This window comes from Cicer arietinum, chromosome 7 (genome assembly GCF_000331145.2).
Source record: "Cicer arietinum cultivar CDC Frontier isolate Library 1 chromosome 7, Cicar.CDCFrontier_v2.0, whole genome shotgun sequence".
In the NCBI taxonomy this organism is placed as follows: Eukaryota; Viridiplantae; Streptophyta; class Magnoliopsida; order Fabales; family Fabaceae; genus Cicer; species Cicer arietinum.
In genome coordinates, this window is record NC_021166.2 from 19,756,569 (window position 1) to 19,773,325 (window position 16,757).

General features: G+C 30.1%; 2 protein-coding genes across 2 annotated transcripts; one reads left to right on the forward strand and one right to left on the reverse strand.

Moving 5' to 3' along the window:
• Positions 1-990: 990 nt before the first annotated feature.
• LOC101509683 (protein neprosin-like) lies at positions 991-11,333 on the reverse strand. Its single transcript, XM_004511210.4, has 9 exons — positions 11,241-11,333; positions 10,825-10,918; positions 7,229-7,329; positions 4,854-4,940; positions 4,539-4,742; positions 4,244-4,399; positions 3,821-3,874; positions 1,691-1,837; positions 991-1,377 (listed from the first exon to the last, which is right to left on the reverse strand). The coding sequence occupies exons 1-9, from the start codon at positions 11,331-11,333 to the stop codon at positions 991-993; spliced, it is 1,323 nt and encodes a 440-aa protein (XP_004511267.2).
• On the forward strand, positions 11,276-13,245 carry LOC140921117 (uncharacterized). The gene is made up of 2 exons (XM_073370995.1): positions 11,276-11,531; positions 12,869-13,245. The coding sequence occupies exon 2, from the start codon at positions 12,873-12,875 to the stop codon at positions 13,242-13,244; it is 372 nt and encodes a 123-aa protein (XP_073227096.1). The 5' UTR covers positions 11,276-11,531; positions 12,869-12,872; the 3' UTR covers position 13,245.
• The last annotated feature ends 3,512 nt before the right edge of the window (positions 13,246-16,757 follow it).

The following is a 16,757-nucleotide window of genomic DNA, read 5'->3' on the forward strand; positions in this document are numbered from 1 at the left end:
CTCATAGTGGTTCAGGATGATATTCATGTTCTCCACGAGTTTGTCAAGATCATTAGTGTTGTCCGACATATCAATTTGTCTGGGCTACTCCATTTGTGTTGGAATTGTGAGATTTCAATAGTGTAACTAAAATCATAGATACACATTATAGCATATCTACGTTAAGAGGAACATTCGAGAACAACATACTTTTAGAATTCGAGAGATAGTTGACGGAGAGAAAATGATGAACAGTATACTACTTATATCGCAGTCTAACGTTTGATAATTAGAATTTTAAGATTAAGGATAATCATCTGATAGGATAAAAATTAAATAGTTAAACAGTTGAGAGCAGCGATCTCTCATTAGGTTCAATATAATGGTTTAACCTATCACAGTCCATTCAACAACAAAAAGTCAACACATAATTAAATACTTAACACAAATTAACCATAATTTAATTAATAATAATTCCTTATAATTGATTGGTGTCAATAATAATGGAATTAGATAGTTGTTGATCCAATCCGTGAATGGATTGCACTAGAAAAAATGTCCTTTGGATATGAGCATTTTGACAAGGGAGGACGTGGAGAACTAAGCTTTCCACTCCGAAAAGGAGAAGGAATGCATCTTGTATAATCGATGTATATTCTCTTTAGACATTTACAAAGAATCTAAATGGTAATGGTACCATCAATTGATGACCTTTGAATATAGAAAATGAACGAACAAAAATTTAATTTGAACATAAGAATTAATAAATAATTTTAAAAATATATATATATTGGGACCAAGGATATTATTATTATTATTAAATAAAAGTATTGTTAATGACCATTATATAATTATACTAGAAAAAATTCAAACTTTGTTATTTTTTATTGCATGATCAAATTGCTCCATAATTTATTACCTCATGAACATGATAAATTAATAAACAATCACAATCTCCAAAAAGAGACTTTGTTTCAAAATAATGTCCACATTTATACTTCTACCTCTATATTATTTGTTCCCTCTGGTACATTTACTATTTTGGCCAGGTCCACCATAGTAAAAGTATTTGCCCCACACATTGTTAAACCCTTGTTTTATATCATAACAATTTGGGAATGTTGCTTCAAAATATGGATTCGGTATTTGATTCAAGTAGTTGTTAGAATCCACAACTTGTAGCGTTCTAACATATGCAGCTCTTCGAAAACCTTCGTTGGGAAAATTCCCACTACCCATTTGAGTGTTAGTGTGATACCATATTGGCCCAGTATCCACTATTTCTCCACCAAATTGAACAATACTTGCATGATTCTTTAAGAGTGGAACCAAGGAGGATGGCCAGTACCCAATTATCTCAGTTCCAATCCTAAGCCACCAATTCTGAGTCTTTGAATCCTAAAAAATATAATCAAAGTAAACTTTAAATGTAACCTTTTGTTTCATGACAAAGTTACTCAATCATAGACATAATCATTAAAAGCTACATGCAAGCTTGGCAACAGGGGAAGAAATTAAGGTAATAATATAAAAATGAAGGAATAAAATATATGAGAGGAGCTCAGTATTAGAATAACTTTAGTTGAAAAAAGAACATGAAATTAAGGTAATAATAATTTTAATGTCCTGTGAAACAAATGAAAGAATGATATATTAGGATATCCATAATCTTCTAATTAAGATCAATTTGATGATTTGAGAATAATATTACCTTCCAGACCATTGCGGTAAAAACAAATTGTTTTCCATTATATGTAGAAATTTTAGTAAGTGTTCCTCCAAGTAGAATTTTATTGTTAATTTGAACAAAACCCGGACATTTTAAATTGTAGCATCCAGTCGTCTTATATGTATCAGCCTGCAATATTGATCAGTAATCATACATACATATTCCGAGTCCTAAACTTCACAACAAACAACAAGGGTTCTATTTTAATTTGTGTGGACCACACAAATTGATCATGAAACCAGCAGCTTTATGTGATGCCAAAGATCCCCAAAACAAGTAAAGCATCTTAGTGTCCATTCCAAAAACATAAAATAAAAATATTTATTCCAACTACCACTTTCACTTGAGAGTTTGAGGGAGTGCAAGAAGTAACAACGGACAAATGATGTAAGATTAATAAGAGATCAAGATATAGCTTATATGAATATAACTTGGTTTTTAACTTATAGAAGAGTAGAGTTAGTCAAAATGGGAAATATAATTACTTTTAAAGTATAATGACTTGACGGATATTTCACGCTTGAAGCAAATATAAATTAGAATATTATTATGATTCTACAATAATTGATTTATTTGTAAAACACTGTCACAAAATAATTGCATTTTCCAATTTTTAATTTAGATTCCCTCTTATCTTAAATTAAGTTAGAGTCCCTATTAATTATACTTTCAAAATAATTACATTTTCAAATTTTTAAGTTAGAGTCCATCTGATCTTAAATAATTACACTTTTTTTATATTTAAGGCTATAGAGATTAGTGATTATATTTTTTTATTGTACCTTCTAATTAGTACTACATTTATTACTCTCAATTTAATATTTTCACTTTTGTATTTATTGTACTGTTAATATATAATTATCTGATAAATGGTAATTTAGTATAAGTACTATTTTTACTCTTTATTTATATATTTTCTTAATATGTTTCAATCGTTAACTATATATGTTGAATATGGTGAGATGGAGAATTACTACTTATTAAATATCTTAAACACTCAACAAATGTATTAAATATTTCAAAAGTTAACTTTTGATTATAAAAATAAAAGAGACAAAGATCTGACAAACTTTATCACTTTTAATGGTGATTTGAAAGGATTTTTTTATTACAATATCGTTTTTAAAAAAATTTGAAACTAAATTGGCCCATTTTAATAAATAAAAAAAATCTAATTAATAGGTGGTCGCAGGTGGCATCCTGAGGATGTAACTATGTATTGGCCTTACATATTTCTTTTCTCATTTTTGTAATTCAAATAATATTTATTTAATAAATTAAAAATAATTATAGTATTTTAAAAACAAAATATTATTAATAAATTAAAATAAAATACATTAAATTGAAGAAAAAATATGGTTGATTAGATATGCCTAAACAAATAACTTGTTATATTATTTTAACAACCGCTTCCTATTTTTTAGATAAATTTAAATTATTTTAACAATTTTCTCGTGTTTGCAGATAAATTACTAAATTAATTATATTTTATTTACAATTTTCTCCTATTTTTTTCTCCGGATCTAATAAATAAAAATTAATAAAAATAATTATAATAATAATAATAATAATTATTATTATTATTATTATTATTATTATTATTATGAAGTAAATTATATTATAATTTCAAAGTAGCAAACCCTTAGGGCAGTCGCATTCACAAGTAGCGAACCCTTAGGGACAAATCCTGACCGTTGATTTCATTTTATTGATGGTTATGAATAGTGGAATACAAAAGTATGAACCCTTGTTATTTTATTTGTTCCAATCAAATTGATCTATTAAATATTTAATTTTAACCTTCCAATTTAATTTATCAAACGGTTGTGGATGGTGCGGTATAAAAATAAGAATCCTTGTTATTTTAAGGCCAGTACATGGTCGCATCTCCTGGATGTGAACTTCTACTACGTAAAATAAATTTTCCTTCAGCTCATCGCAAGCACAGGATGTGATCATCTATTGCGTTTATAAAGGAGGACATTTGGTTTTTTTTTTCAAAAGAGGGCAATTTGGTGTCAAAATTTTAAAAAAGGGATATTATAATAAAAAAAAAATCGGATTAGAAAGTGTACATTCTTCCACATACTTTACTACAATTAAATTACTTACCGTCCAATAGACAAATAATTTAGGGAGATTGTCCTCGTAGAGCCCTTTATACACCTGGATACAAATTACATGAACTTAATTTGATGACTAAAAATTAAAATACAAAATTATCTATATATTTTCATTGATGAAAATGAGAGAGAGATGGTTGACACCAAATTGACTGCATTTATAAATTGTTTAATTTTGATACATTATCACCTAAAGTTCTTATAGTCATAAAGGAATAATATAAAATTAATATATAGATCGATAAAAAATTTAACTATCGTAAAATTAGTGTATAAAACGATGTATAATCTTTGTACTAATAATGTTTCCAAATAAAATAAATAAAAATTTTAGAAAAAAAATTGTGGAAGAGGAAATGAATAGATGGATTATTTGATTAAGATAAAGCAATTAATGAGAGTAATAACATGCCTGCCAACCAACTTCAAGGCTGTTGACAACTGTTGAGCCTGAGACGACCCATATTTGAGCTAGACTAAATTCATTATCTGACACATAGGGTTCCCACACGTTAAAGATAGCCTTTCCTCCGTAGTACTCACCCTCACTCGCTTCGGCAATTGCATACTGTGTAATGTTGCTTTGTGTTTAATTTTTTATATAGTTGGCTCAAAGATATAAATAAATGAAATCAAAACAGACCTTCTTAAATACTTTAAGACTGAAATGATAACAACGATATCATTGGAATTAACATTTGGCATACCTCGTGTTTAGCTGTTGGAAACTCATTAATTGATTCTCTTTTAAATATATTAGGAGAGCTAGGTTTTGACATGATACCATCCTTGATATTTCTTAAAATTGGAATTGTTTTGTCAGGGCATGATTCGCCAGATAAACTCCATAATTGAAAATTGTCACTCAAAATACCAGTTTGATTATGTCCTTTTGGTATTTCTGGAGGATCCTGTATATAAAAGTAAGCTTAAAAAATTCTCAATTATAAAATTAAAATATTAAAACTTAATTGAATACACAAATATTTTTGAATACTACTTATATCAATTAAAAAAAATACCAATAGTTTATGTCCTTTCAATAAAGGATGATTAAAAGCAGGTTGTTTATGAATCATAACACAATCGATGATATCACCATCAGGACTCTGGAAAAAAAAAAACACAACCACCAATTACACAACCATACATTAGTTAAACACCAAGACTTCAACTTTTTGCATGAAGTAATTGACAATTATAGAGAATTTAAAAATTATGACACAACCACCAATTACACAAGCATATAATTAAATTAGACACCAAGACATAAATTGTTTGGATGAAGTAATTGAAAATTATAAAAGATTTAAAATTATGAAAAATTCAAATGCTTCACATAAAGTTAAGGTATTGCTTATTTAGAATTGAGTCATTTTTATAGGTTTCAAAATTTTTGGGGAAAATATAAATAACAAAAGGAAATAGGTGTAAACTGGAAATTTTATAAATTGTTTCAAATTAGAAAAGTTGAAAAAGTTAAGGTACCCATTTGCAAAATAAACAAATTTATAGGAACCTACCAAAGTTTGATAAGTTATAAGGACGCTTGAAGCGAATTTGAAATTTTTAAGTTTTAAGTAGTCTTTAAAATCACCTCAATTTAATATTAACAAAATATTTTATGAAATCCCTCATTTTAAAATTTTTCAAATTTGTTTTACACAAAAGGTAATTTATTTGAAAAATTTACAATACCTGCTGGAATTTGAATTTTGCACGTCCAAACATATTGGGGGTAATTGGAAATTATATGAATATTAGAATTCTAAAAAAAATTAAATGCTTCTATTGAAATTCTTTTATTTTTAAATTACTTTGCCGGGATATTTTTATACGTTTTACAAGTTTTGGAAAAAAAATTGTTTAATATAATGAAATGTGACAAAAAAATATGCTATTTGGAAGACAATAAGGTCAAATTTGAAATTTCAAATAGTTGAGGGACAAATTTGCGAAACATGAAAAAATAGGGACCAAGCTACAATTTAAAAAAAATTAAGGATGATATAAAAATTTAGAGATTAATCTTCACTTTATTTGTGTATTTTAGGGACTAGTTTGCATATTTTGATAATATAGGGACCCATTTGCAAAATAAAAAATTGATAGGGATTTGCAAAATAAAAAATTGATAGGGGATTTTTAAACATATATGAATAAATTTGCATAATATGAAAGAATTATGAGGACCAATTTAAGATTAGAAAGAAATTTCAAATTTCTTATTTTTATTAGAGGTGTACATGAGTTGGATTGAGTTCATTTCTTGTAAAATCCGATACTCAAACCGATCAATTTCATTTGACTTGGATTGAGCTCTCAATCTATAACTTCAACATCAAAGCCAAATCAAACTAACCCGATTATGAGTTGATTGGATTCGGTTCGCAGGTCATAAAGAAAAAAAAATTATCTTTAAAAAATTAGTTAAATATAAATACTTAAATATCTAAAAGATAATAAAACTATATCATAACATATCATATCATTAAAAACTTAAAATACATTCACAAGCACAATAAAACACTTAGATCAATTAAATAACAACACATTCTCAAATAGATTCTAATAATTAAATTTTAACTATTTATCAATAATAAAATAATTAAATTATATATATATATATATATATATATATATATATATATATATATATATCACATCAATAAGTTGGACTTGGGCGTTCAAAATATTAAATATGGTACATAAACTGAATTTTATTGAGTTTAAATGTGTTGATTCATATTAAATCTATATTTAAATGAGTTTGATCAAAATGCATATTAAATTAATTTAGATGACTGGATTTATAGATTTATCCGTACTTATGAATATCTCTAACGATAAACCAATGTAATTTTGAAAAACCACAACATATAATTTTTGTAAAATCATAATGAACCATATTAATTCTAACAAATCCAATATAATAATGGCTAAATTACATCAGTGCTCCATTAACTTAATTTCAGGTAAGGTTTTAGTCCTTTATCTTTTTTTTTTTTCTTCTATTTGAAATACACTAATAGTGATGCTATAAGTTACAAATGCCTCAAACACCAAGTTTGACGAAGTTGTGAAAAATCGACTAAAAATAAAGTAAAAGATAATGTAAATTATTTGGAGGATAAAAAGGTAATCATATTTTAATGACAATATATTTCTTCTCTTTTATTAAAAAACTTTTCATACTAATGAGCATTAGTCATTTTTTAAATTTACTTTCAACTGAATACATTATAAAACTACTTCGTTATGAAAATTATTCAAATTTACCATCGAAATAATAGAATTTATATTGAATAATTTGAATTATCATTTAAATTAAATTGTTTCAAAAAATTATTTTATTCAAACACACTATTGAAAAAAATTGAAATTTATTTTAACATACGTGAATTGTCTTAACAGCGTGTTTGTTGATCTGCTGAAGAAGAATTCCTTTCGTCTTCCTCAATTCTTGAAAATATTCCTCTCGTTGAAAAGTTTGATTAACTAATTGACCATAACCCGTTTTTGAAGAGTAAACATAATTAACCAAAAAACAAAGCAGAAAAAAATGTAGGAGGAGAAAAATTATCGAGTTGTTAAAATCCATGTTTGGTTTTATATATTTATACTTGTCCACGAATCTCATTAGTATATGTATGTATACATATCCAAAATTTTATTGATGTCATAAGAAAAATAATTAAACACTTATTAAGAAAATACTTAATTAAAAGCGAATTACTTATATTTTATTTATTGATGTCATTTAATGTTCACGGTAAAACATTAAACGTAAAATATTTTTTGGGTCAAAAGATGGTAAGAAAAAATTAAATGGATATAATTTTGGAAGTAATCCTTCATTTGGTTCTTGACTAGTTGATTAGACCGATTAAGTTATTCTCACATAAAAATAAATAATACCTTATTTTAGAAGAAAATAAATAATGGTTATGACATCATTCTGTCACACTCACTTATCATCAACCACTGGTTCTTCCTTAGTCATAAAAGCCACAAATTTTATTTCTTAATATTCCTTCCTCTTTTATTGGGATTTTGTGTGAATTGACTCAAAAATAAATTGAACAAGATATCTTCGGGATCGATAAAATTGGATTTAAATTCATTAGCTTCGCTGCAAAGAATGTTTGACATATCAGTCAAGTATATTTATAAATGACTAAAGGAAGATTCTTATACGTAGTAGAAATTAATTGAGAAAGAAAAAAGGTAATTCAAATGGAATCAAAGAGCTTAGTAGAAGTTATTTGAGAAAAGCGATTAGTTCATAAATAGCATATAAAAACAAAAAATTAAATAGATTTAAGAAGGTTTATCTAATCCATTATCAATGAGATATTTAGTTCATAATTAAGAACAAAGTAACAATAAAAAAGATGAAATTACATACAAGAAAAATTGAACGAATCTTCACTTCTTGTTTTACAATACAAGTTCATAGCCTAAAAGATATGTTTATATGATCTATAATCCCCTCTTCGTTAGGACCCTTGCAAAATTTGAGTATTTAACTTAAATTAGACTTTGGAATATGTGCTAGTGCATTGCTATGATTCTGGGCGCATTGCTCTTCTCTAGATAGAAAAATGTGGCATGAAATGCACTATATGGCTGGGCGCGCAATGCTCTTTTTAAATAAACACACTTGTTCTTCCAAAATTATTTTCTCACTAGATTGACTTAAACTTTTCACTCTTTTACATTCCAAGTTTCTACATCCTCATTCAAACTTTAGATATGAATGTTAGCTTTCATTTGCAGTTAGTTTGATTTTATTTGGATGTCTACAACTCCAAATATGATTCAAATACTGCACATCGGTCGTGTTGCATTTTTACCAAAATTCAGCATTGGACTAAACTAATGAAATTAAATAAAACTACTCAAAATAGTTGGTTAATCGAGAAAATGAAAGCATAAACATTTTATTTAATGGAAGAACCATTTATTCGCAATAATTCTAAAACAAACATTAAGTTGAAAGAAATAAGCTAAATAATTGACTCTAAAAATAATAATTGATGAAGGTTCATCAATGTGTGTTTGCAATAATGTATTACAAGTTGTAATTTGGTAATTCATGCTCTAATATATCATATCGGTGAGGACTTCTATTGTTTTTATTGAGTCTTGAGCTGAAATATTATTTTGTAAAATTATTAATAATATTTATAATTTTTTATTTTTGAATTTGAAGTCAATCACCTCTATGTTTTTTGAACAATTTAATGTTTGGGAAAAAAAAAACATTTGTTGCTTTGATTTAAAGATATTTTTAAATAAGAATTTTATGTAATATTTTGTTAAGAGTAGATATAGCGCTCTTAGTCTATCTTTAAAAATAATTTATTTTTATCATTTATTTTGGAATCAATGAAAATCTTTATTAAAACTAAAACATTTTATTTGTATTTCAATTTAGGGTATATGGTGTCATAATGTCTTACTCTATTAGTAAAAATAACTAATCGTTTATTAGATAGTAATATATTTTATGTTAATATAACTAACTAAGATTGTTATTTCTAATTTACTCATAGTTTATATAACCTTAAAATAAAGGTTTAAATATATTTTGAGTCCTTGTAAATATAAGTTATTTTGATTTTGATCCCTTTTTTGAATAATATACTTATAAATTCTAAAATATTTAAAAAAAAATCCTTAATATCATTTTTTTTTGTTAAAAAAAGTTGATGTGATTAATTTTAAATGACGTGACATATATTAAACGTATTTGATGATTAGGTAATAATTAATTATTAAAATACAAATTTAATCTCATTATTATTATTATTAAATAAAAACTATCAACTCGAATCAAGAATAGTGTCTTGGAAAGCCTTCAGAAGCATCTTTTGGGTTTTAGGTTGACGATGAATTTGTAGTTCTTAGTTCTTATTTAGTAACAATAATAATAATAATAATCAAATTAAATTAATATTTTTAATAAAAAATTATTATTCTATGAGCAATATTTACACAATAGTATGTGACATGTCACTCAAAATTAGCTACAGTAATATTTTTTAATAAAAAATTTATATTAATTACTTTTTTAATACATTTTAGAATTTGCAGTGGTATTATTTAATAAAAAATATTTATAAAAATAAAAATCAAAATGACTTATATTTGTTGCAACAAAAAATATATTTAAATCTAAAATAAATAATTATTAATATAAAATTTATCTTTTAATTTAATATGCACACTTAATAAACACAGTTAAAGAATCATTGTTCTATTTTTTTATTTTATTATCATCAACACATCATGATAGGTCATAATTAAATCAATATGACATTTTCATAGAGAAAGCTTTAAATGTTGTAAGAAGAAATTATGATAGTTGGACACATGTTCCCAGCTAGAATAGTTAGTTTCTAATCTTCCTCAACAAAAATTCCTCAATCTTAAAAATATTTTTTCTTGAAAGTTTCCATTTTCAGAAAGGTGAAGAGAGACTTACACACATTTTTAATGTTTGAATATTGGTTGGAAAATAGGTAACTGATAGTAGGTGTGTAGACACCTTTTGAATTTGATAGTACAATTTAAGGCTTCTTGTCTTTTAGTGGCGAATTTCCTCAACTTCATAATGATTTCATGCCTAGAATATTCTCGATTTTTGTGCAAGACTTCAAGTCGGTGTTACTATCTTTCATTCCCCTTTTTCGACTATGAATAGTGTTAGTAATTCTCAAACTAGGGGTGCACATAGGTGCGGGTCGATCTGCCAATCGGATCACCCAATCAAACTCAACCAGATATTTACCTGTACTCGATCACTTTCGGGTCTGACTCGACCTATCTCGTTGAAACCAACTTATATTTAGTTCGGGTAATAGGTTCATCAATTTGAACCTATCAACCCATCCGACCTGGTGACTAGTTATGTTTTATTTATTTCTTTTTCTTCTTCTTTTTCTTCTTCTTCTATTCTAGACTTCCTGAAGTCGCGACACTGCCCACCTTTTTCTTCTGTTCCAGCAGCCTCGTCGTTGCACACCTTGTTCTTTTTGTTCCAGACTTCTTGCAGCTGCACTGTCGCCCACCTTTTTCTGTTCTAGATAATTTTTTTTATCAAAGTAAGATGTGTAGAGTGTTTTTCCCTAGATTATCTGTGTCATTCGGGCAAGATACATTTAAAAAAATAATCAAGTGTACTAATTTTAAGACAAATTCAATTTTATGTAATAAAATAATTTTATTAGGAAATATAATTGTAACAACCATTTAAATTAATAAGAAAAAGTAAATAACTAGTTTATTTGTTAAATTAATAAGAAAAAGAAAAGGCATTATTGTAATATTTGGACAAAGGAAGGGTAATGGCGTAATTTCAGCTATACATCTCAAATTGTAGTGTTTTCTCATTCGTAAAACACGATAGCTTTCTTCTTTTTCTCATCGATCCCTTTCTTCTTGTTACTGTTATTCATCCTCCCAATCTTCATCTTCAACCTCTCATTTTCCTTCATTTTTCAAATCAGTTAAACCAAAAGCTTTTAAACCATTTTTAAACTTGCATGTATCATCTGTTCATAACCAGATTCAACCAAGGAAGCAGCAAGGGATAATAACCCAAAAATGACGAACATAAGTCGAAGTGGAAATTCAGGAAAAATGGGAGCTCAATAATCAATCTAATTAGAACGTCTTCTCCCTTATCACAAACGGTGAGTTTCTATCATTCTTCATTTAAGAAATTTCTCCAAAGACTTGTGCATGTTAGTTTTGAGAAGTTTTTGTTGAAATTTCTTTCAATTAGATTGTTAAGAAATGTTTTAGGTGCATGCATTTGGTTTTATTTACTAATGGATAGAAAATTCTATTTTTTTTCTCAAATATTCAATGCATGAGAGGTGTTTGATGAAAATACAGCGATAACGGCTGCAGTAGCTTTGTGGTATTTAAGTTTGGTTTTCTAAATAAAAACCAAATTTTGTAAACAAGTGAATCAGATTTTTCATGAATTATTAATTTCGAAGTTGAGATGAGACCAACTATATTGTGTTTATAGGTGAGTTCTTTTTATTAAAGGGTTTTTGTTGTTGATTGTTGTTACGATTAGGGATTTCATTTTCTGGAGTTGTTGAAAATAAGTTAGAACATAGGCTGTTGGTTATGGTTGTGATGTTTGTGAATGAATTATGTATTAGGAAAAATTTAATTGTATGTGCATCACTAGATTTAAGGTGATTATGCTTGTCGAGCACAATTTATGCTCGTTACCGCTGTTGTTGCCTCTGATGTGTGTTTGTGAAATTGTGTTATGTTAAGCTAATTTCGTTTAAAATGATGATTTTAGGTGCTGAAATTTTTGAGTGAACTATTTTGGATTATTACAGATTAGGAGACTTAGAGTGCGATGAAATGAAATTTTGCATATAGGTGTTTTTTTTAAACTTCATTCAAATGATTTTTTTCATGACTTTTATATGTTTACTATTTTTTCATGACTTTGATGTGTTACTAATTTCAGGACTCCAATGTTGCTTTTATATTCCTTACTATAATTTTTACTTTGAATTAAGGACTTAGGATTAAATTATTATGAGTTTCGTATATCACCTAAAGTTATTTATAATTGTTATGAATGAATAATGCATTTTATATATGACATAACAAGTGCACTTCATACAAAACATTTCAAGTTTTGTACAATATCATTAATCACATCATGCATGGCCTTACTCACGGTAGGACATTTAGGTTATTCCAGGCATGGAATAACAGGTAAAGGAGAATAATCAGGACACTGATTGGGGTTTGGCCAGACCCCCTTTACCAATCAGGACTCAATATCTTGGTGACCCACACTAAGATATTGGGCGACTTTTCCTTATTCCAAATGATAATGGGTCTTACATTTTGGTATCAGAGCCATGTCGATCCATTTGGACTATGGATTATGTGTTAGGAATTAGAATATCTTTGTTTTACTATACATTCTCATTATCATTTCAGCTAATATTAAGTCTAATCAACTTAGTATTTTGTGTATGGTATGCAGAATTATGGCTGAAGGATCTAGGAGGAATCTTGCCTCTGAAGATAGTATGACTCCACCACCCACTACTGAACCATGGGAAAAGGTTATGGAAGCTATTCAAATGCAAGCAACAACTACCCACAATCCGGTACAACAAATGGCAATGCAAAGAGATAGCACTGCAAATGCCAACAGGGTGTTTTATGATTTTCTTAAGTTGCAGCCTCCAACATTCCAGGGCAGCCACAATCCCTCAGAGGCTCAAGCTTGGTTGGATGAGATTCAAAAGGCATTTGAAGTAGTGCCTTGTACTGAAGAACAAAAAGTGGCATTTGCTGCCCATCTACTAAAGGGTGGGGAAGATTATTGGTGGAGGAGTGCAAAGACTTATCTTTAGACTCAAGGAACCCATATGAATTGGGAACACTTTGAGGTGGCCTTTTTAGACAAGTATTATCCACAAAGTGCCAGAAGACAAAAAGAGTTGGAGTTTGTGCACTTGCAACAAGGAGACATGTCTGTTGCAGAGTATGTTGCTAAGTTTGAAGAATTGGCTAGATTTTCTCCATATGCTCAATATGTACCCACAGAAGAATGGAAGATAAACCAATTTGAATGGGGATTGAAACCTGAAATCAAAGGGAACATAGGCCATATGGAGCTTACTAACTATTCTACTCTTGTACACAAGAGCTACATTGTTGAAGATAATTTAAAGAAGGTACAAGAGGAGAGACAGGTTAAGTGGCAACAAAAGAAAGAGTCTGGAAAATTTGGTCAACAATTGAAGGTAAAGACTCTCCAAGGAAAGGGGAAACAAGTACAAACATCCAGTTCCCCAAGAGCAAAGAAGTGTCTTAAGTGTGGCAGAGATCATGGGGGAGAGTGCTTGGTTGGAAAACAAGTCTGCTACTACTGCAAACAACCTGATCATATGGCTCCCTTTTGCCCAACACGCCAAAAACAAGCAGAGTCCAACCCAAACAAGTCTAACACTGGAAGGGTCTTTGCTCTCAGTGCAAGGAAAGGTATGAATCATAATCTAATAACTGGCACTGGATTCATAAATGAAATTCCTTTAATTGTTATGTTTGACACTGGTGCATCCCATTCTTTCATCTCCTCTGATTTTGTTTTGCAACATAATCTTCTTGTACTTGAAATGCCTTATCCCTTAATTGTAAGCACTGCATCTAAGAATTCAATAGAGACCTCCTTAGTATGTCACCAGTGTCAAATCACTCTGTTTGATAGAGTTTTTCCAATAAACCTAGTCTGTTTGCCCCTTAAGGGCTTGGACATCATATTAGGAATGGATTGGATGTCTGATCATTCAGTAACTTTGATTTGCCATGGTAGGAAAGTCATAATTCCTCCAAGAATTCCCCAACCAGAGGAAACCAATTACCGCTCCTTGACCAACAGTTCCATACTCTTCCAATGTCTGACTAATGGGGTTCAAGGCGTATTATTATTACTATCCTCTAACTCAGGGTCTGAAATGGACTTGTCCAATATTCCTGTAGTCAGTGAGTTTGAGGATGTCTTTCCAGAGGATGTGACATTTTTGCCTCCTGAAAGAGAAGTAGAGTTCTCAATAGATTTGGTCCCTGGAACAGGACCAATCTCCATTGCCCCTTACAGGATGTCCTCGTTAGAATTGAGTGAGTTGAAAAACCAATTAGAGGACTTGATAGCCAAGCAGTTTATCCGACCAAGTGTGTCTCCTTGGGGAGCCCTAGTGCTCTTGGTAAAGAAGAATGATGGCAGCATGAGGTTATGCATAGATTATAGAAAATTGAATAAAGTGACCATCAAGAATAAATACCCTCTGCCCAGAATTGATGACCTTTTAGACCAATTAGGGGGAGCTACTGTGTTCTCCAAAATTGACTTGAGGTCAGAGTACCACCAAATCAGAATAAAATCAGATGATGTACCAAAAACATCCTTTAGAACTAGGTATGGGCACTACAAATTTTTGGTTATGCCTTTTGGTGTGACCAATGCTCCAGTTGTGTTCATGGATTACATGAATAGAATTTTTAGGCCATACTTAGATAAGTTTGTAATAGTATTTATAGATGACATACTAATATACTCTAAGACTCCAGAAGAACATGCAAGTCATCTTCAAATAGTGTTGCAAGTACTTAGGGATAGAAAACTTATGCTAAACCAAGCAAATGTGAGTTTTGGATGTCAGAAGTAAAATTTGTAGGCCATGTGATCAATGAGAAAGGAGTGGCAGTGGATCCCTCCAAAGTAGAGGCAGTGTTGAAATGGGAACATCCTAGGAATGTGACAGAGGTTAGGAGTTTCTTAGGACTGGCGGGGTATTATAGGAGATTCATTAGGAAATTCTCCCAAATCACTCTGCCTTTGACCAGACTAACTAGGAAGGACCAACCCTTTGTGTGGGATAAAAAATGTGAAAAGAGTTTTCAAACTCTTAAGATCAAGTTAACCACTGCCCCTGTACTGGCCATACTAGATCCAACCTTAAGATTTGATGTGTATTGTGATGCATCCCTGAAAGGTTTAGGTTGTGTATTGATGCAAAACAACCAAGTAGTGGCTTATGCTTCAAGACAACTAAAGCCTCATGAGGGAAACTATCCCATTCATGACCTTGAATTGGCTGCCATAGTGTTTGCCTTGAAGATCTGGAGACATCATCTGTATGGAGCACAATTTGATGTTTTCAGCGATCACAAGAGCCTAAGGTATCTATTCGACCAGAGGGAACTTAACATGAGGCAAAGAAGGTGGGTGGAATTTTTGAAAGATTATGAATTTGAACTGAAATACCACCCAGGCAAGGCCAATGTAGTGGCCGATGCATTGAGCAGGAAATCCCTACATATGTCTCATCTCATGATAAAAGAACTTGCACTGCTAGAAAACCTTAGAGACTTGAACCTAAATATGACAATCCTTCAAGGGGGAATTCTTTTAAATAAACTAGAAATAACTAGTAGCCTTAGAGACCAAATTAGGCAATCTCAAGGGATGGATGAAGAGTTGCAACTTAGAAAGGACCAAGAAAGATTTACTAGGGCACGAGATGGAACAATCCTATTTCAGGGAAGAATTTGGGTACCTAAGGATTCAGAATTAAAGAGACTGATACTAGAGGAAGCTCACAAAAGTAAACTAACTATCCATCCTGGATCTACCAAGATGTACCAAGACCTTAAGAAAAATTATTGGTGGCCAGGTATGAAGGTTGATGTGGCTACTTTTGTGGGTCAATGCCTAACTTGCCAAAAGGTGAAAATAGAACATCAGAGACCAGCAGGATTGCTACAGCCTCTGGAAATACATGAATGGGAATGGGACTCAATTTCCATGGATTTTGTTGTAGGTTTGCCACATACCCACACTGGGTATGATTCCATTTGGGTGATTGTGGACAGATTAACTAAGTCAGCCCATTTCTTACCAGTAAAGTCAAACTACAACACCCTCAAACTAGCCAAGTTATTCATTAAGGAAATAGTGAGGTTGCATGGGGTGCCTTTTAGTATCATATCAGATAGGGACCCTAAGTTTACCTCCATGTTTTGGAAGGCATTTCAAAAGTCTCTAGGAACTAGACTACACCTTAGTACTTCCTACCATCCCCAGACTGATGGTCAAACCGAAAGAACCATTCAGACTCTAGAGGATATGCTGAGAGCTTGCATTTTAGAGGAAGGAGGAAACTGGGATACACATTTGCCTCTGGTAAGTTTTCCTACAACAACAGTTACCATGCCAGCATTGGCATGGCACCTTATGAGGCTTTTTATGGAAGAAAATGTAGGACACCGTTATGTTGGTCAGAAGTAGGGGACAAGGGGATCTTAGGTCCTGAAGTTATCCAAGAAACCACTGAAAAGATTAAGGTAATTAAGGATAAATTAAA